This window comes from Schistocerca nitens, chromosome 2, assembly GCF_023898315.1.
Source record: "Schistocerca nitens isolate TAMUIC-IGC-003100 chromosome 2, iqSchNite1.1, whole genome shotgun sequence".
Classification (NCBI taxonomy): domain Eukaryota; kingdom Metazoa; phylum Arthropoda; class Insecta; order Orthoptera; family Acrididae; genus Schistocerca; species Schistocerca nitens.
The window spans coordinates 319262309-319283310 of NC_064615.1; the positions used below are offsets into that span (position 1 = coordinate 319262309).

Consider the following 21002-nt stretch of genomic DNA (forward strand, 5'->3'; position numbering starts at 1 on the left):
ATTCCAAGCCCGAAATTTGATGGTAGAAAAGATGTTCACTCCAGGAATCAGGAGCTTGTCAAACTCCATGGCGTGTAACACAGCACGACATGCAGTTATGGAATCACCAACCCAGCAGTCCAGTTGGCATGGCCGAAAAATGATGTGTAAAACTGTGCAGACAAGCGCTGTCTTGGTTCAGTCGTCGGTTGTTGGGAGTCGTTCGTTCTGACCAGTTGGCACTTGTTTTTGGAAGTTGCCCTCATTCAACTCGTCTGCTGGTGGTCTGGGTTAAACTTTACGCAAGCAAGCCGAAAGTTTAGCCTTCAAAATACATTTCATTAAACGTCAATCATGCCAAAGAACTCTAAGAAGTGGAAGACATAAATATAATGCAATAAATCCATTATCATGATCAGATGTGGAGTTCTGTAAGCAAATAAAAAGTTCTAGAGATAACATAAAAACTAAAAACCGTTTTTAAAATTTATTCTCTCTCTCTCCAGAGTGGCACATAAGTGAGTGACATTTTTGTAGGTTAATTTTGGTAATAACCAGCAAAATTCTTTCAAGTGATCTGATTTTTTTGTTTCAGATTTATAAAGTTCTGGGCAACTTTACCGAATATGAAGAAAAATATTTTTTGTTAGTATTTTTAGTTTTATTTTCTAACTCGTCGGATACAATAGATTTCACCAATTGGGATGCAATGTTGGATAGTTAAATCAAAGTGGTGTTATGTATATTGAAATTGATATTACAAAAATGTGTAATTTTCATGTACTAATGCAGTATGCTTACTTTTTAGGTATCAAGGTAATCCACGTCCAGAAAATATTGAGTTGGAACTATCAATTGTCTGATAAATACTTCTAATATACTTCCTCCTACATTAGATTTTGGGCTGCCGTACGTTCCTGAGCTCGCCGAATGTGTTACACAGGGTATTTCGCTATATCTCCTACAGGCTCCTAGGGATTGTAAAGGGGAGTTAATAGATCAAATTTTGTCAAGGAACCCGTGTCCGAAACGTAGTGTTAGGATATAAAACAAGTTTGAAGATCGGCTCACTTTCAAATCTCTCACTTCACGCCACGCACACAAAGCAAGAAGAGGACGCCGACGTCAGTCCCTGTTGTAATTCTGACATCACGTACGACTTTCGTCCGACTACAACAACGGCTGCGAGAAACGGGGACGTTCGCAACTAGGAGGGAGGACTGTCGTGGTCAACCGACGCGCCGCACTCTCGACTTTGAACAGCCTAAAAGAGAACGCGACGACGAGTACTCGAAAAACTGTCCATGCCATGGGCGCTGTAGAGCACACAGGTCAGAGCGCATTGTCTCCAGTGTGCACTTGTAGCGAACCGGAAGACTGAAACTGATCCGATCTTCAAAATTATTTTACATTCAAACGGTACATTTCCAGACATGGGTTCCTTAACAAAGCCTTATGGTCATCAAGAGGACAGCGTCTACTCGTCATTACCTATTTGTGCTTGTTCACACAATTTTTAACAGTCTTCGATGGCACGACACTTCAAATGCTTCGAGCTCATTCTTCTCTGGATTTCTGATGCTCCACGTTTCATTTTCGTACAACGCTGTGCCCCAGATTTACGCTTTCTATGAACTTCTTCCTCACTTCCGTTTCGATACCTGCTACCAGGAGACCTCTTTTATAAAAAGAATATTTCTTTTCCTGTCCACATCTACATCTAATGCGTTCCTTGTTTCAGCCATTTCTGTGTAATCTTACTTCTTCCATTAGCGTACCGTTCCCAATTTTGATGTTAACTATGTCGTACTACTGTTTATCTGCCCCCTCTTTGCCACATTCTAAGTATCCTGTTCACACCACTTGACAAGTCTTCTAGACGCTCCTTATATATGGCTAGAAGGGCAATGTCGCGTGCAAACCTTAGCATTGCTGTCGGTTCCGTATGCACCTCCGACATTTTCTTTCAGTTTCTTCTGATATTTCCTTCGATGTACATGCTTTTTAACACAAAACTTGTCGTTCGTGATCTTCCATTATATAAGGTATATGCAGGGTTTCGCCAGAACTGAAAGTAACAGAAATGAGAGCTCCAGGTGGCGATGCGTTTTGAGAAAATAGCTTCTTTGTGTGGACCGGGTTAGCCATTAATCATTTATGTTAGCTCAGTTTACAGGGAGCGGTTGGCGCAATGGAACGGTAATCCGAGAGCCGGCGTTCGAGTCCCTATCTGGAATCTTTTTTTTATTTTCGATTTTTACGTTACTTCAAAGAAACCGAGGTAATTCTCAGTATATAGCATTCATTAACAAGGTATGAAAAGGAAAAGCAAAGAAAAAATTGGGACTGCAAATAAATCTCGAAGAAGGGATTATGAGACGTACACGAGAGCTTCTTACATAAATTTAAATATTTTTGTTATTTTGCAGTTGATGATTTACAAGTGATAGGGTAATATTCATCGCAAAAACCGAAGAAACAGTAATACTTCGGCATCTTGCACACGTTGTAATCGTCGCATTTTTACAATTACATGCTTGGTTTAAAGTTTCTAATCAAAAAGAGTCTTGGTTTACATTCATAAATGGTTCTCTCTCGTTGCACAGTTTGGCATTAAACCAATCGTAACACGCAATTTCGCCAAATATTGGTGAGGATAACTTGTGATTTACAAAGGAATGTATATTCATTCGATCTCTTCGCTATGTGATATTTTTTTGTCTCTCTCGACGAGATAAGAGCAGTTTTGAAGCTTTCTGATCAACTAATGATGCAAATAAACATCACAGGGTTGTACTAACAGCGTGCTTTTGAGGGGAGGGAATCACTTTAATATTGCGCGATTGCAGTCCTTCTTCATCTTGAAAAGTCTGGTCGGCTAATTGTGGATTTGTTTGTCCTCCCAACGAGTCAACGTACATACGAAATTTGTTCTCTGCTGTACATAGGATTTAATCACATCAAATGCAGTATGTTAAATATTGTCTCGGTTTATTTGCCGTGTAAGTAACGTAAAAATTGAAAATAAAAAAAGGACTTTCTGCATACAGATTCGAACCCACGAGTCTCTCACTATCGTTCTGTACTGATTCTGATTCTCCAACTGCTGCCTGGAAACCAAGCTGACATAAATGGCTTATGCCTCACCCAACCTACTCCTGAAAGCTCTCAACTTCGTTATTTTCATTTCTTGCAAAGACCTGAAATTTGGACGAAATCGGTGATGACGAGTAGGCGCTATCCACTTGTAAGTCCCTTCTACAATCCCCTCCCCTTTTTTTTTAAGTCATCAGTCTTCTGGCTGGATTGATGAAGCCCGCCACGAATTCCTCTCCTGTGCTAACCTCTTCATCTCAGAGTAGCACTTGCAATCTACGTCCTCAATTATTTGCTGGATTTATTCCAATCTCTGTCTTCCTCTACAGTTTTTGCCCTCTAAAGCCCCCTCTCGTACCATGGAAGTCATTCCCTCATGTCTTAACAGATGTCCTATCATTCTGTCCCTTTTCCCTTCAGTGTTTTCCACACATTCTCTTCCTATTCGATTCTGCGCAGAACCTCCTCATTCCTTACCTTATCGGTCCACATAATTTCTCATATTCGTCTGTAGAACCACATCTGAAATGCTTCGACTCTCGTCTGATCGAGTTTGCCCACAGTCCCTGTTTCACAACCATACAGTGTTGTGCTCCAAACGTACATTCCCAGAAGTTTCTTCCTCAAATTAAGGCCTACGTTTGATACCAGTAGACATCTCCTGGCCAGGAATGCCGTTTTTGCCAGTGCTAGTCTGCTTTTGATGTCCTCCTTGCTCCATCCATCATTGGTTATTTTGCTGACTAGGTAGTAGAATTCCTTAACTTCATCTACTTCGTGACTGTTAATCCTGATGTTAAGTTTCTCGCTGTTCTCATTTCTGCTACTTCTCGTTAGTTTTGTATTTCTTCGACTTACTCACAGTCCATATTCTGTACTCATGAGACAGTTCATTCCATTCAGCAGATCTTGTAATTCTTCTTCACTTTGACTCAGGATAGCAATATTATCACCGAATCGTATCATTGATATTCTTTCGTGTTGAATTTTAATTCCACTCCTTAACATTTCTTTTATTTCCATCATTGCTCTTCTCTATACAAATTGAACAGCGGGGCCGAAAGACTACATCCTCGTCGTACACCTGTCTTATTCGAGCACTTCGTTCTTGGTCGTCCAAGCTTATTATTTCCTCTTGGCTCTTGTACATATTGTACACTCCTGGAAATGGAAAAAAGAACACATTGACACCGGTGGGTCAGATCCACCATACTTGCTCCGGACACTGCGAGAGGGCTGTACAAGCAATGATCACACGCACGGCACAGCGGACACACCAGGAACCGCGGTGTTGGCCGTCGAATGGCGCTAGCTGCGCAGCATTTGTGCACCGCCGCCGTCAGTGTCAGCCAGTTTGCCGTGGCATACGGAGCTCCATCGCAGTCTTTAACACTGGTAGCATGCCGCGACAGCGTGGACGTGAACCGTATGTGCAGTTGACGGTCTTTGAGCGAGGGCGTATAGTGGGCATGCGGGAGGCCGGGTGGACGTACCGCCGAATTGCTCAACACGTGGGGCGTGAGGTCTCCACAGTACATCGATGTTGTCGCCAGTGGTCGGCGGAAGGTGCACGTGCCCGTCGACCTGGGACCGGACCGCAGCGACGCACGGATGCACGCCAAGACCGTAGGATCCCACGCAGTGCCGTAGGGGACCGCACCGCCACTTCCCAGCAAATTAGGGACACTGTTGCTCCTGGGGTATCGGCGAGGACCATTCGCAACCGTCTCCATGAAGCTGGGCTACGGTCCCGCACACCGTTAGGCCGTCTTCCGCTCACGCCCCAACATCGTGCAGCCCGCCTCCAGTGGTGTCGCGACAGGCGTGAATGGAGGGACGAATGGAGACGTGTCGTCTTCAGCGATGAGAGTCGCTTCTGCCTTGGTGCCAATGATGGTCGTATGCGTGTTTGGCGCCGTGCAGGTGAGCGCCACAATCAGGACTGCAAACCCGGCATCATGGTGTGGGGAGCGATCTCCTACACTGGCCGTACACCACTGGTGATTGTCGAGGGGACACTGAATAGTGCACGGTACATCCAAACCGTCATCGAACCCATCGTTCTACCATTCCTAGACCGGCAAGGGAACTTGCTGTTCCAACAGGACAATGCACGTCCGCATGTATCCCGTGCCACCCAACGTGCTCTAGAAGGTGTAAGTCAACTACCCTGGCCAGCAACATCTCCGGATCTGTCCCCCATTGAGCATGTTTGGGACTGGATGAAGCGTCGTCTCACGCGGTCTGCACGTCCAGCACGAACGCTGGTCCAACTGAGGCGCCAGGTGGAAATGGCATGGCAAGCCGTTCCACAGGACTACATCCAGCATCTCTACGATCGTCTCCATGGGAGAATAGCAGCCTGCATTGCTGCGAAAGGTGGATATACACTGTACTAGTGCCGACATTGTGCATGCTCTGTTGCCTGTGTCTATGTGCCTGTGGTTCTGTCAGTGTGATCATGTGATGTATCTGACCCCAGGAATGTGTCAATAAAGTTTCCCCTTCCTGGGACAATGAATTCACGGTGTTCTTATTTCAATTTCCAGGAGTGTATATTACCCGTATCTCCCTATAGCTTACCCTCATTTTGCTCAGAATTTCGAACATCTTGCACTATTTTACTTTGTCGAACCCATTTTCCAGGTCGAGAAATCCTACGAATGTGTCTTGATTTTTCTTTAGTCTTGCTTCCATTACCACCGTCAGAATTGCCTCTCTGGTGCCTTTACCTTTCCTAAAGCAAAACTGATCGTCATTTAGCACGTCCTCAATTTCCTTTTGCATTCTTCTGTATATTATTCTTGTCAGTAACTCGGATGCATGAACTGTTAAGCTGATTGTGCGATAATTAACGCACTTGTCAGCTCTTGCAGTCTTCGGAATTGTGTGGATTATATTTTTCCGAAAGTCAGATGGTACTTCGCCAGGCTCATACATTTTACACACCAGCCTGAATAGTCGCTTTGTTGCCACTTGTCTGCAGCTCGTGGTCTCGCGGTCGCGTTCTCGCTTCCCGAGCTCGGGGTTCCGGGTTCGATTCCCGGCGGGGCCAGGGATTTTCACCTGCCTCGAGATGACTGTGTATTTGTGTTGTCCTCATCATTTCATCATCATTCATGAAAGTGGCGAGATTGGACTGAGCAAAGGTTGGCAATTTGTACGGGCGCTGATAACCGAGCAGTTGAGCGCCCCACAAACGAAACGCCATCATAATAATTTTGTTGCCACTCCCACCCCTTAGTTATTTTTAGAAATTTATCCCTAGAAGCCTGCAATAGGAATTCTAAAATGTCCTATACAAAAATAATGGTAATTTTGAAATCTTGCTCCTTTTGGTTAGATTCCTGTTGGTGCTAACGAATGGAGGTTTTGGGGAGAGGTGTGCATGACGTACAGGAGGATGAGTAGGAAGGATAACATTTGGGATAGGAGACTCTTGAGGAAGGAGAGTCGGTGAAGCCTAGCAGTGATCAGGAGGAGAGTGAGGAGGGAGGGAGTGAGCTGCTGACCAGCGAGAGCCCCAGCACGACGCGCAGCAGGATGACGACGGCGATGCCGAGGCGCGCGGACAGCGGCGTCAGCAGCGTCAGCACGGAGCCGACCAGCATGGAGGTGCCGAAGACGCGCCGGCCGCCGATCAGCTCCGCCAGCCGCCCGCCGGGGAACTCCGTGCACACGTAGCCCCAGAAGAAGCAGCCGATGATCATGTTCTGCCAGTACTCGTCCCAGTCGTAGCGCGTCTGCTCCACGCCGCCCTCCGCCGCCGCCTGAAACACGACCTGCTGCTAAAGGAAACGTAGCTGCATTCTGCAGCGAGACTCAAAACGAGTAAAACGAAGGCTGGCTTTAAACTTATAATAGCAACTTTTGTCGAGTACAACGCTCACACCCGTAAACGGAAACTTTATACACTGAAGCGTGAAAGAAACTGGTATGGGCACGCGTATTCAAATACAGAGATACGTAAACAGGCAGAATACGGCTCTGCGGTCGGCAACGCCTGTATAAGACAAGTTCAAATGGCTCTGAGCACTATCGAACTTAACTGCTGAGGTCATCAGTCCTCTAGAACTTAGAACTACTTAAACCTAACTAACCTAAGGACATCACACACATCCATGCTCGAGGCAGGATTCGAACCTGCGACCGTAGCTGTCGCGCGGTTCCAGACTGTAGCGCCTAGAACCGCTCAGCCATCCCGGCCGGCGAAGACATCATCGGATGGGCTTTCGGAGCCGAAGGTCCACTCGTGTACCCTTGATGACTGCATGACACAAAGCTCTATGTGTCGCCTGGGCCCGTCAACACCGATATTGGACTGTTGACGACTGAAAACATGTTACCTGCTCGGACGAGTCTCGCTTCAAATTGTATTGAGTGGATGGACGTGTACGGATATGGAGACAACCTCATGAATCCATGGTTCCTGCATGTCAGCAGGGTATTGTACAAGCCGGTGGAGTGTCCGTGATGGTGTCGAGCGCCTGCAATAGGAGTGGTATGGGACCTTTGATACGTCTAGATACGACTCTGACAGGTGACTCGTACGTAAGCAACCTGTGTGATCACCTGCATCCATTCATGTCCATTGTGCCTTCCGACGGACTTGGGCAATTGCGACACCCCACAGGGCCAGGATTGCTACAGACTGGCTCCAGGAACACCCTTCAGAGTAAACACTTCCGCTGGGCATCAAACTCCCAGACAGGAACATTACTGAGCATATCTCGTATGCCTTGCAACGTGCTGTTCTCCTCCCCCTCGTACTCTTACGGATTTATGGACAGCCATGCAGGATGCATGGTGTCAGTTCCCTCCAGCACTACTTAAGACATTAGTCTAGTTAGTGCATTCCACGTCGTGTTGCGGCACTTGTGCATTCTCGCGGGGGCCCTACGCAGTATTAGGCAGGTGTGCCAGTTTCTTTGGCTCTTCAGTGTATATTTATAACTATCGACAAGTGTATGAAGAAACGCATAGAGTTTTCCCGAAAATGTATGCCTGTCGTGATTTTCGAAAGACCTTATACATGCAATCCGGAACTGCTTTGCACATCGACGCTTTGAGCTGCATTTGGCAGCGGTGAGACGTTGACAATGTAGCGAGAACGAATAGTGTTGGTGCAGTGTTTGAATATCACATAATTTACACTTGCACTATAAAAATAAAGGTTTGAGCGGGAGTCGAACAGTCGCCTCATACACGTTCGTCTTACGAAGCACGAACGCTAACCACTTGACCACCATGAACTCTAACATTCGGCATCTACGCACAAATACGTCAGCTACGTAACAGACGTGTGAAATTTCTCTTAGAATTTTCTCGGAATTGCCAGAGTAGTACGCCTTATTACTTGTGTATTATGTTGTTCTAAAGGTATGCAAAGTTTGAAATAAATCCGTGTTCCCAGCGTCATGAGCTCCCTTTGTGAGTAACGGTTCCAGCAGCGACCTTCTAAAGCCGCCCAAGTCAACTGTTAGTGATGTTATTATGAAATGGAAACGCGAAGGAGCGACAACGGACAAACCAAGGGCAGGCAGTCTTACATACTGACGGAGGGAGACCGTTGCGGAAAATCGTATGAAATCAGTGGAACGACTCACTCGTGATTTCCAAAGCGTTTTCAGCAGTCCGGGCAACACACTGCCTGTGCGTAGGGAGTTAAAAAAGATGGGCTACAGTAACCGAACAGCTTCTCATAAGTCACACATATCTGTTGTCAATGCTACGCAACACTGAAGGTGGTGTGAAGATTGATGGCATTGGACAGTCGATGGTTGGAAAGAGTAATATGGAGTGATGAATCACGCTGTACCCTGTGGCAGTACAATGGGAGGGGTTGTGTTTTGCAAATGTCTGGTAAATGGTATCTACCACAATGTGTAGTGCCAACAATGAAGTATGGAGGATGGGGTGTTACGAAGTGGGGGTGTTTTCGTGCTTAGAGTCTGATCCCATTATTCCGCTTAAGAAAACGTAACATGTAGAAGGATGTCAACATGTTTTACAGCATTGTGTAATGCATACAGCTGAGGAATAGCGCAAAAAAAGGTTCAAATGGCTCTGAGCACTATGGGACGTAACTTCTGAGGTCATCAGTCACATAGAACTACTTAAACCTAACTAACCTAAGGACATCACACACATCCATGCCCAAGGTAGGATTCGAACCTGAGACCGTAGCGGTCGCGAGGTTCCAGACTGTAGCGCCTAGAACCGCTCGACCACTCCGGCTGGCTAGGAATAGTGCAGAGACAGTGATTTTTTGTATCAGCATAACGGTGCACCCTGTCGGAAAGCAGCCTCTGTGGGGCTACGTACTGTCTACGGGCTGTTAACTTGTCTACTAACCGAGCGAGGTGGTGTAGTGAATAGCACATTGGACTTGCACGCGGGAGGACGATGGTTCAAACCAGTGTCCGGCCCTCTTGGTTTGAGTTTTCCGTGATTTTCCTACATCGCTTCAGGCAAATGCCATAATGGTTCCTTTGAAAGAGCACTGCCGACTTCCTTCCCCATCCTTCCCTAATTCGACTGAACTGTTTGGTGCCCTTCCCTAAATTAACCAACCACTCTACTAGCAGCCTTTCTCACACCAGCGTCAGACAAGTGGCCTAACCCACCGAAGCCACAGGGGCCACACCAGCAGACGACACAGAAGATCGCGGGCTTCACTGCCCCCCTAGTGAGCTCTGGTGGTAGAGAGTTTGGTTGGATGGTTAGTTGGCAGGTTGATTTAGGAGACGGGACCAAACAGCGATGTCAACACTGCTTGCTTCCACAGGTCACATGACAACAAACAGAGCCAGCTGCAGTCTAGCTCCAGCCGGGTATTTTTACTGGCTCCGAGCCTCTCCAGGCCAGTCTTCTCCTTCGCTTCATCTGACCTGGTAGCAGTCCGTCAATCACAGCTCTCGCTAAGGAAACCGACGGAACTGTCGACGCTGCGTCGCTGACAGTCAGCGACGAACGTAGAGCCGCCCGCCGCGCGGGATTAGCCGAGCGGTCTTGGGCGCTGCAGTCATGGACTGTGCGGCTGGTCCCGGCGGAGGTTCGAGTCCTCCCTCGGGCATGGGTGTGTGTGTTTGTCCTTAGGATAATTCAGGTTAAGTACTGTGTAAGCTTAGGGACTGATGACCTTAGCACTTAAGTCCCATAAGATTTCACACACATTTGAACATTTTTTTGTAGAGCCACCAGTGAGTAACTCAGGCATTGCCAGCAAGCAGCGTGTACACTGGATACTGCGAAGGACATCGGTATTGGCCATCACCATTATCTTTTGTTATAACTGTTCCACTACAGCGTAAACTCAGACTTTGAATCCGTTAGAGTGTCATCTGATCATTTACGAACTTGTGTAATATCAGTGATTACCACGAAATACTACTACAAACAGAACTTGTTAATAACTTACTGCAGAAAAGACCTTTTTTATGTTCTTATTAATGAGCTTGTTCTGCACTGTTTATATGGGCAGTGTTCTCATTGCGCCTCAACCGGTGCTGGACATATCACAATAATTTGTGGACAATAACATTCCACTGTACTGGCCTGCCCAGAGTCCTGGCCTAGATACACTGGAACACCTTTCAGATGAGTTAGAACGTCGTCTTCGCTTCAGAAGCCAGCGTCCTCCTCTGGTTTCGACTCTTGAGGAAGAATGGGCTGCCACTACTCCACAGACATTCAGACATATCACTGAAAGTTTTCCAAGCACAGTTCAAGCTGTCATAAACGCGAAGGGTGGACACACCGCACGTTACTGTCCACTAATAGGTGTCCGTATACTTTTCATCAGACAGCGTATATTAAACAATCGTATTCTCGTCATCGAAGGAGGCTTTCATGATCCAACAATGCACAATTTTGTAATCAGTGGACGTGACAAGATATCTTGCGCAACAATATTAGACGTGTTGACTTCAAATGGCTCAAAGCACTATGGGACTTAACATCTGAGGTCATCAGTCCCCAGACTTAGAACTACTTAAACCTAACTAACCTAAGGACATCACACACATCCATACCCGAGGCAGAATTCTAACCTGCGACCGTAGCAGCAGCGCGGTTCCGGACTGAAGCGCCTAGAACCGCTCGGCCACAGGGGCCGGGTGTCTTAAAACTACATAGAACAATACTTAAGAGGCACACTCGTGATAGGAATGAGTTAGACGTAATAGAAACAAGTGGACTTGACCTCTCTGAGGACGTCCACGTTGAAATTGTCATCAGTGACCATGACGCACTTGTAGCAACAATGATTAGCAAGTATTTTATTTATTACAATGACAGTAAGTTTTCTTAGAGCTGCATTTTTTTTATTTTTATGTTTATCTCATGTATGTACAATCCATTTTAAGACAATATTGGCACATCTTCACGTATTTGTTAGACGATAACGGAATACGAGATAGTATTGTCTCGATATTGATTGTACATGTATGAAACAAACATCAACTACAGCTGAAAGGCAACATTTTCATTGCAATAAATTAAAAAAAGTTCAAAGTCCTACCTATATTTGATGCGTAGCCGACTGCACGAAAATAAGTGATTAGCGAAAAGCAAAGGGCAATTAAAACGAGTACAAATAATTATATCTTCAGCAAACTAGGTAAAGAGGGAATAGTGTCATGTATCATTGAGAAACTTGAACATTACGCTCTGTACAGGAGAATGAAGACTCCAGTTTACAGGAATAGTTCACCATGCCCTGGATAGACATGTACCTAGTATAGGTGTTAGTGATGAGGGGAATGGAGAGATGTTAAATAAAACGTGTTTGTCTGTCAGTGGAACAATGCGTTAATCCTTCACCGCAGCAGGATACTATCAAAAGATTCCTAATAAATCAGAAAGAAAATATGGTCACATGTAAAAACCGTTTGCGGCACCAAAGTTAGTGCCCAGAGACTCACGGATAGCACAAAAACTGAAATTTAGGGTAGTGAAGCAAAAGGAGAAATTCTGAATTTTGTTTTTAAATGTTTCTTTGTAAAGGAAAATCCAGGAGTACTGTCCAGCTTAATTTTTGCACCACTACAAATACGAGTGATATAGATATTAGCGCCAATGGAGTGTAGAAGTAACTGAAATCATAAATTCAATAAAGCACTAAATGGAATTCGTATCAGATTCTATTAAGAATTTGCGCCTGAGTTAGTCCCTCATTTAACTATTATGCAGTTTTCTATAATGAATTCCAGTCTCCTAAAGATCCACAAATATTGAACCAGATCTCGATAAAATTTCAAATGATTTAAATATTAGTAAATTGCCAGAAGGTAAGAAGGTAGGAAGGTAGGAGACGAGGTACTGGCAGAAGTAAAGCTGTGAAGGCGGGGCGTGAGTCGTGCTTGGGTAGCTCAGTTCGTAGAGCACTTGCCCGCGAAAGGCAAAGGTCCTGAGTTCGAGTCTCGGTCGAGCAAACAGTTTTAATCTGCCAGGAAGTTTCAAGTTTCATTAGTAAATTGCTTTAAATATTCCAAAATGTAAAACATGTCCTTCAAAAAGTGAAAAAAAAACTTAGTATCCTATGAGGACTCAGTCAACTCATAGAACAATTTGTAGGAATATGGACTGGAGTGATAACAGGATCAGTCGTAGGTAAAGCAGGTGGCAGACTACGATTCATTGATAGACTAGGAAAACGCAGTCCTTATATTAAGGAAATTGCTTACAAAACACGCGTGCGACTGATCTTAGAATGTTGCTCCAATGTGTGCGAAACAAACCAAATAGCTGATCTTGAGTGTATATGAATAAGGACAGCACGACTGGTGATAAGTTTGTTTGATCCATGGGTGACAGTTAGATGCTGAAAAACCCAAGCTAGTTGACAGGATAGATGGCAGCTATCCGCAAAAGCATAGTTACGTAATTTCAAGAGACATTATTAAGTAGGGAATCTAAATACTCTATGAGATCCTACATATCGCTCCCGTAGGGACCGTGAAGAGAAAATTAGATTAATTACAGTAGACATTCTTCTCACGCTCCATACGTGAATAGACAGGAAAGTATCACGAATACGTGGTACAACGGGAAGTACCCTCTGCCATGCACTTCACAATGATTGCACTGCTTTAGGTATTACGTTAACTGACAATTGCTACAAAGCAAAGACATTTTCACAGTTATCGCTGGTGTGAGCCAATGGGCTGACGAAGTCACTCTTAGAAGGCATGGCCTGTTGCTGCCATACACGGTAGCGATCGTCGGGTGTTAGTAGCAAGTTGCGTCGCTGATGCCACAGTCAACCCAGCCACCACTGCCGTAACCTATAGTTATACCTTCAAGTGTTTGAATAGATACGATATTCTTTACGTGAGTGTGAGTTCTTATCGATGACTGACATTTAAGTGAAGAATTACGCTAGAGTTATCAATGTACTGAGATGTTTTGAATTGTTTTCAGTTAACAATAATGGTTTGTTTTGCGATTACTTCTTGTACTAAAGGAGAAACTATTAGTAGCGAAAACATTAATTGTGAAAACAAACTGAAATATTGTATCCCGACTAAGACACAAGTTGAAAATATGGTCACTATTTTTTATTCACTTAAATTTGCCATATTTCGTGACAGTACCTTTTCCGTTAGACGTTTGCAAGGCGATATTAGTCTTGGCCTCAGTTGTCTAAGTATGATTCCACAATGCATCTTTGTCGGCTGCAGAAAAGACGTGGTTCAACGTGTTTGCCTTCATTTTGGTGTTTCAAATACCATTTCTTCAAATGTAGTTTCTTTTTTTATGGTTAATACAAAAAAAAAATAGTAACATAATTCAAAATTATTTATGACGGCGACCTTCACATTGTTCTTCCGTCAACACACACCAAGAGTTAGCTGCCGACTGACTATAGTCAAAGACGACTCCAGCGTTAAAGATATTTTACACAACACACAAGCTTCCACTTGTAATCAGTCTCTTTGCTATTCTTCGATACATTTACTAATAGTAATCAATATGCTTTCACTCTCAAAAACATAAGTAAATTAACATATAATAAGGCAAATTACAATAAATTCTGACAAAAAGTATAAAAAAACATTTACAATTTTGTATCGACAAATACAGTAAAAAAAATAACATCTCCCAGATCCATTACAAAACAATGCAGTAAGTGTGAGAAACCACGTTCGTGCCAAAATAAATAAATACATAAAACATAAAAAAATTGAACAAGGTATAAAAGAACGTAGGCAAAAAATACACATTTAATGGCTCGTCTCTTTCTGTTTAATGCTGAGTTACTTAAAATGAAAAGTGGTTTGAAGGTGCTTTTTCTGTCAACAAGTAGCTAAGAAAAGATGGTGTACTGGTCATCTGAAGATATTGTATGTGCAGGAACTTTACGTTGCATACCTTACAAAGTTTTATGTTTTTTCAGTAATATATTGAAATATCCGCTGCCTAGTGCAGTCGCTGTTAAAAGAAGACTCAAGCAGTTTAGCGTTTCATCAAGTTTTATTGATTTAAGCACTAATATTGTGAAAACACATTCAAAGCTAGTATCTACATTTGAAAAAGACGTCAGTCTCAGCTTCAACTTACGTTTTGACTGGATAGATAAGACGGTCAGAGAGCCCCCACAGCGATGGTAAAGTCATGGTCGTCAGAAGTGCCGGCCGGAGTGGCCGTGCGGTTCTAGGCGCTACAGTCTGGAACCGCTACGGTCGCAGGTTCGAATCCTGCCTCGGGCAGGGATGTGTGTGATCTCCTTAGGTTAGTTAGGTTTAAGCAGTTCTAAGTTCTAGGGGACTGATGACCACAGCAGTTAAGTCCCATAACTGTTCAGAGCCATTTTTTTTTGTCAGAAGTAGGAAAATGGATGCCGCCTATTTGTTATCACTTTTACGCGGTCGTTCCTACGGACTTGTTGTATGAAATGATTCAAGTCATACAACACGTTGAACTTGCAGTGAGATAATTTACATTTGATAAGGAGCGTTCAAATAGTAAACTTATGCGGAATCTAAAAGTTACATATCACGATTCAGAATTCGAAAATCAAGAGGAACAAAACAGAAAAGCATGAATTTTTTGCGATGTACATCATGTCTTAAAGGTGCTAAGAATTCATCTGCGTAACGATGTATATCGACCTAAGTTTAATAGTTTGTTCACAAAATAAACATTCACTTAGTTGATGTTTAAAGCAAGTGTATAGATTTACAATACGCCAACAATATGACTATGAACCATTTGTTTGTTGCTGGTTCGGAAAGGCAAAATACAAGGAAAGCAGTAAATCTGTTTTCTTTTACTGTAGGACAAGTCATTTGTCTTAAGCTTCCTGAGTTCAGTAATGTTGATGATGCTGTAAGAGTCATAGCCAATGACTGAAGTCCAGAACTCTTGAACAATGTTTCATGCACAGAAAAAAATTTAAATGAAGGCAAATTTCTTTATTTTGCTAATGAGTAAGTTAATAATAATAATAATAATTCACTGCAACGAACGTAAAAATTTTGACTGTATTCACATTTGTGTATGAGGTGAACATGTGTGCTATAAAAGCTTCTATGCGCTGCAGAAGGCGAGGGTGTCGGTGGTGAAATCATTCCTCACAACACATCTGCATAAGATTCCTAGTAACCGTGGCTACTGCGGCACACACAACAGTGCTGTCTGGATTATATTGTTACAGAGAAGGTAGCGCACTCAGTCTATTGTTACTGAACCCAGGAGAGCGTTCTTTTGTAAAACAGCTAATTATAAAGGAATGTGGTTAAATACAGTTGGATCATCTTCGTTAGAAGGAGATTAATGTCGTATAAAGTAAAAACCTCACGACTGAAGACGTCTGTTATTGTCAGAGGTAATGCTTGTAGACTGTGTAAGACGTTGGCAGTGTACAGTATCCAAGAAGATCGACACATTAGCCAGCAGGCGAAAAGGAACATGCCCACAGCTCAACACACATTATTTCAACAGGACTTCTGGAGGCCATCTTTCACTTGGAACCATTTCATTACTATTGGGCAGCGCCAGACTCTATACGCGGAATTTTGTGCGGCTCGTTCCACTTGACAGATTACAGTGGCGTATTAAACATGGGAGATTAGCACCTACGGCCACGGGCAGAGTGATGTTCTCAGATTTAACGCTTTTTTTGGGTCATCAGTCTTCTGATTGGTTTGATGCAGCCCGTTTTGAATCCTCGCTTGTGCCAATATCTTCATGTCGGAGTAGCACTTGCACGAAGTCTCCTCTATCATTTGTCGGTATATTCCAACCTCCGTCTTCCCCTACAGCTTTTACCTTCTACACGTGTCTCTCGTACTAAGGAATATATTTCCTGATGTGTTAACACATGTCCTGCCCTCCTGTTCCGTCTTCTAGTCAGTGTTTTTCTTATGTTCCTTTTTTTGATGACTTGCAGAGAACCTCCACGTTTTTTATCTCAACAGTCTACCCAATTTTCAACATTCTTCTACAGAATCACATCTTAAATCCTTCAATTTTCTTCTTTTCTGGTGTTTTCACAATCCTTCATTCACTACCAAACAGTGCTGTGACCCAAATGTACACTCTCAGAAATTTGTTCCTCAAATTAAGGTTGGTGTTTGATGACAATAAACTTCTTTTGACCAGAAACGCCCTCTTTGCTCGGCTAGTCTGCTCTTTATGTCCTCCTTGTTTCGTCCGTCATGTGTTGTTTTGCTGCCTGGGTAACAAAATTTGTTCACTTTGCTTGCTTCGTGGCACCCAATTTTGAAGTTTATAGCTGATTTCATTTTTGCTACTCCTCATTACTTTCATCTTTCTTCGGTTTACTCTCAAACCACAAATGCTCTTTAGGCTATTCATTCCGCTTAACAAGTCCTGCATTTTTTCCTTGCTTGCTTTTAGGAGAGCAATATCATCGGCCAGTCTTATCATTAGTATCCTTCCACCCCGAATTTTAACTCTACCCTTGAACATCTATTTTATTTAAGTATAAGATTGAGCGGTAGAGGTGAAGGACTACATCCCTGTCTTCCACTCTTTCTAATCCGAGTACATCGTTCTTGTTTTTCCTTTCCTGATGTTTCCCATTTGTTCTTATACATATTGTATATTACCCGCCTTCCGCTATGCTCACATCTATTTCCCTGAGAATACTGAACATTTTACACCATTTCATTGTTGAAAGAACCGAAATATAGTGTTCAAAAACGAAATGGTCAGCTCGGCTGGATACAAGGAAATGTCGGGACAGGCTGTGTGAAGATACATTGCGCAACAGGATTAATGTATCACTTTTTTGAAACCCCAGTAATTATCTCCCACTGCGACGCAAAAGTTTGAAATTTTGTGCTCAAAGGTGAGTGCAACCTTCTCTGTAATGGTGCAAGAGCGCGGCGGCTTGCGACGTCACACTCCGGCTCGGTGACACTTCCAGCAGCAAGGTGTCGAGGCTTGCCATAGCTCAGAAGTTAATCTGAAGCGGAAGGTGGGTTAACGATGTCACATTGTCACGAAATTGCACCACAGTTCTGCTCAACGCACCGTATACGTGTCACACGATGGGAAAGTCGTCACACCCGCTCTTACCCATATTTCACCCGTTCTTTTGGCGCTTCTGCGGTGGATGTCAGAACGACGACACCCAGCGTGAAATCACGAGATGTTTTTATGGGTGGCCGAGGAAAATATTTAATTCAAAGCGCCACTCAAAATCCGCATGAAAAGGCCTCAGAGAGGGCGTCAAGAAAACACCTCTTTCCCTGGGGATTTGACTCCCGCACATATCGAGATCGAAAACGATAGTTCTCAGTACGAAGAGCAACAGGACAACGATCTTGACAACCTTTGACGCTGCTGCGACCCCCGTACGTTTCAACACCTCCGTGGGAGTGCAGTGCCATCGCAATTTTTGCTCTCGTATGCAGGATGGAACCACTAGGACCGTTCAAAATCATTCGAGCAAATTTGAACGTGACCTGTGAGTGGGTGCCGCCAATGGTGTTGCCAAACTGGGATGGTCTTAGGGGGACCCGTTATCGTATTCACGTGTGCGTCAGTGTCGCAACCAACCGTGATCACGCCGCAGAAGAGCGCGAAATGTGTGCTGAAAGTGCATAAACACCCTTTGCTGCTTTAGATCACGTTCAAATTTCCTCAAATGAACTTGAACGGTCCCTACTGATTCCAGCCTGTACACGAGAGCAAAAACTGCGATTGCACTGCTTTCCCAAGGGATGCGATCACGTTCAGTGGGGATGCAGCTCAACAACGTGGTTGAAATGTCCGGGGGTGTGAGCAGCGTCAAAAGTTGTTAAGAAGGTCGTCGTGTTGTTCATCACACTGAGAGCTGTCGGTTTCGACCGAGAAATGTGCGGGAATCAACGCCCCAAGGAAAGTGATGGTTTCATTGACGTTCTTTATGCCACCCTCTGTGGTCTTTTCGTGTCGATTCTGAGAGCGTCTGAAAGATTTTCTTAGGCCACCCATGCGGAAACCGGGTGATTTCAACGCTGGGCGTCTCTGTTCTAAACTCCACTGCAGAGACGTGAAGATAAAGAGGTGAAATGCGTGTGAGAGGGGGTACGAGGAACTTCTAATGTCAAACGTACACTGTGGCGTTGAGAAGAATGCTGTGGTAAAATAAGGTGCCAATGTTAAACCAGTAACCCATCTCAAACGTCACATGAACTTCTGAGCTCTGGCCTTTTTTTCCCATGTGTCGACACCTTTATAGTCTGAAGTGTCGTAGAGCCTTACGGAGACGTCGCAGAGCGTCATGCTTCTGCACCATTACAGAGGAGGGTTGTAGGCATCTCTGAGTCAAATTACAAACATATGCGTTGCAATGAAAGACTTACCAGGGGTTTCGAAAAAGTAGTCCCTTAATTCTGTGTGTATTTAGGGCCGCCTGGATAGCCGCGCAGATACGCATGCCAGGGATTCGGGGAAGCTTAACGACGAGGGCCAGTGTGCCGGTCACGCTGTGTGTGGTTTTTAAGCGGTTTCACACGTCCAATTAGGCGAGCACTGGGCTAATACGCACGTACCACCTCAGTTACAGGATTCACAAATATTTATAAAGTATTCTCACACTTCCACATGGGATAATACTAGACGCAGGCAAATGGGGGACAAAAAATTCGGGCTGACATTGGCGATTGCAACTGACATGCCGATCCGTCGAAGATACGGGATAAACGCTAGGAAATATTAGAAGAACGAAGATACAGAACAGAGAAATGATGCTATGGATTAACTGATAACTCGGTGATTCCCGAGTTACAAAATTTTAAATTTGATACTGCCGCCTGTGACAGGCATTGGGAAAAAGAGTACGCGAGAGGTGAGACGAGTACCTCAGCCAGCGTGGCGTTGTCCCAGGCGGCGAGCGTGGCGTTGCCGGCTGCGGCCTGCGAGTGGTTGGTGGGCAGCACCATGGCCACGATGGCGATCGTCAGGTTGACCCGCAGCATGTAGTTGAACATGAAGCCCAGGATCACCATGATGTTGAGCACCTGCCGGCATGACAGGCAGCCTGCGGGAAGAAGCGAAGAAGGGTCAGCGGACGTCGATCTGCTGTACAATTTATGGTGGTGGTGGTGGTGGTTAGTGTTTAACGTCCCGTCGACAACGAGGTCATTAGAGACGGAGCGCAAGCTCGGGTTAGGGAAGGATTGGGAAGGAAATCGGCCGTGCCCTTTCAAAGGAACCATCCCGGCATTTGCCTGAAACGATTTAGGGAAATCACGGAAAACCTAAATCAGGATGGCCGGAGACGGGATTGAACCGTCGTCCTCCCGAATGCTACAATTTATGCTCGCGTATCGTGACGGTTTTGGTGAAAATAAATACCTTCTATAGGAATCAACACTTTTTCGTACATCAGATGAAAAGGCCGCACAGAACGGAGCCTAGAGTGTCACCGAATTCCTCAACTTCTGGATGACATTCGGTAGACTTCTGCACCGTCGAGTAGTGAACAAAATGGATTTCTTGTTACATTTTCGGTTTGATCCAGGACTCCTTAGCAGATAAAACTAAACTCGTCGAACTTTTTCCCCAACTTCTTACCCGCTTTTTTTTTTGTTCTTTCTTAACCTTATTGACCCGAAAGGAGGGTCGGAGGCAAAGAGGAGTGGGGTCGTCTTCCGAGGCCTGGCCTCAGTGTTCCATTTGCAAGGCGTCTTACAGAATCGAGAGAGCTTTATTTGATCAAATTCACACACACACACACACACACACACACACACACACACACTGTATTGGGACGTGAAATTGAACCGTCACCCATCCACCAGTGTCAGCCCAGTTTGCAGGTGAATATAAGTTTAATTTAGTGTTTTGTTTATGTATTTTGTAATATTTGTAGTGGTTGTGAATTATCTAAAGTTTTGTATTTATTTTAATGTTTCATGTACGGAGAGGGCGGCGCAACGAATGGAGACAGCATCTTCACTGCCGGGACCAGAGAGAAAATTGCTGGCCACTATACGTCGCGGGTCGACAGCCAAAGAGCAACAGAAGATCCTGAAACCGAGTTGTTGCGTCGTGCTTCTAAAAACTGAAAAAATAAGAATTTGTAATGTTTCTACAACAATGACGTCGTAGAAAGTTTAATCATGTTGTAAATGTTCAGTCCTATCTTGTCAAAGCTCAGGTTCACGTCTGTATGTAGTATATAGGTTAGATAATAAACTAGTGTATACTACAAAAGTTTAAATGCGTGTTCCGAGAATTTATTTATGAAGAATTATGTTAAGGAAGAAGTATTATTAATTTATTTGACAAGATTATTAATTTTTGACAACGTTCATCGCGAGTTTGAGTCTTGAAAGTTTATTCAATGTGGTTCTAATATTTATTAAAGCAGATAACTTGCATTAATATAATTTCTGAGAAGAAACAAACGACATGTAAATTGAAAAAGTTTGCGCAAACCAATTGGACTGAGTGACGTAATTCTGCGC

The 21002-nt window shown here is 44.1% G+C and overlaps 1 protein-coding gene across 1 annotated transcript in view; it reads right to left on the reverse strand.

Annotated features, from left to right (window-relative positions):
- LOC126236100 (sialin) overlaps nucleotides 1-21002 on the reverse strand; it is a 415633-nt gene that overhangs the window by 90923 nt on the left and 303708 nt on the right. The window contains exons 4-5 of the mRNA XM_049945170.1: nucleotides 19392-19570; nucleotides 6588-6845 (exon numbers count right to left, since the gene is read on the reverse strand). Coding sequence (XP_049801127.1) covers nucleotides 6588-6845; nucleotides 19392-19570 — 437 coding nt within the window. The remainder of the gene's footprint in view (nucleotides 1-6587; nucleotides 6846-19391; nucleotides 19571-21002) is intronic.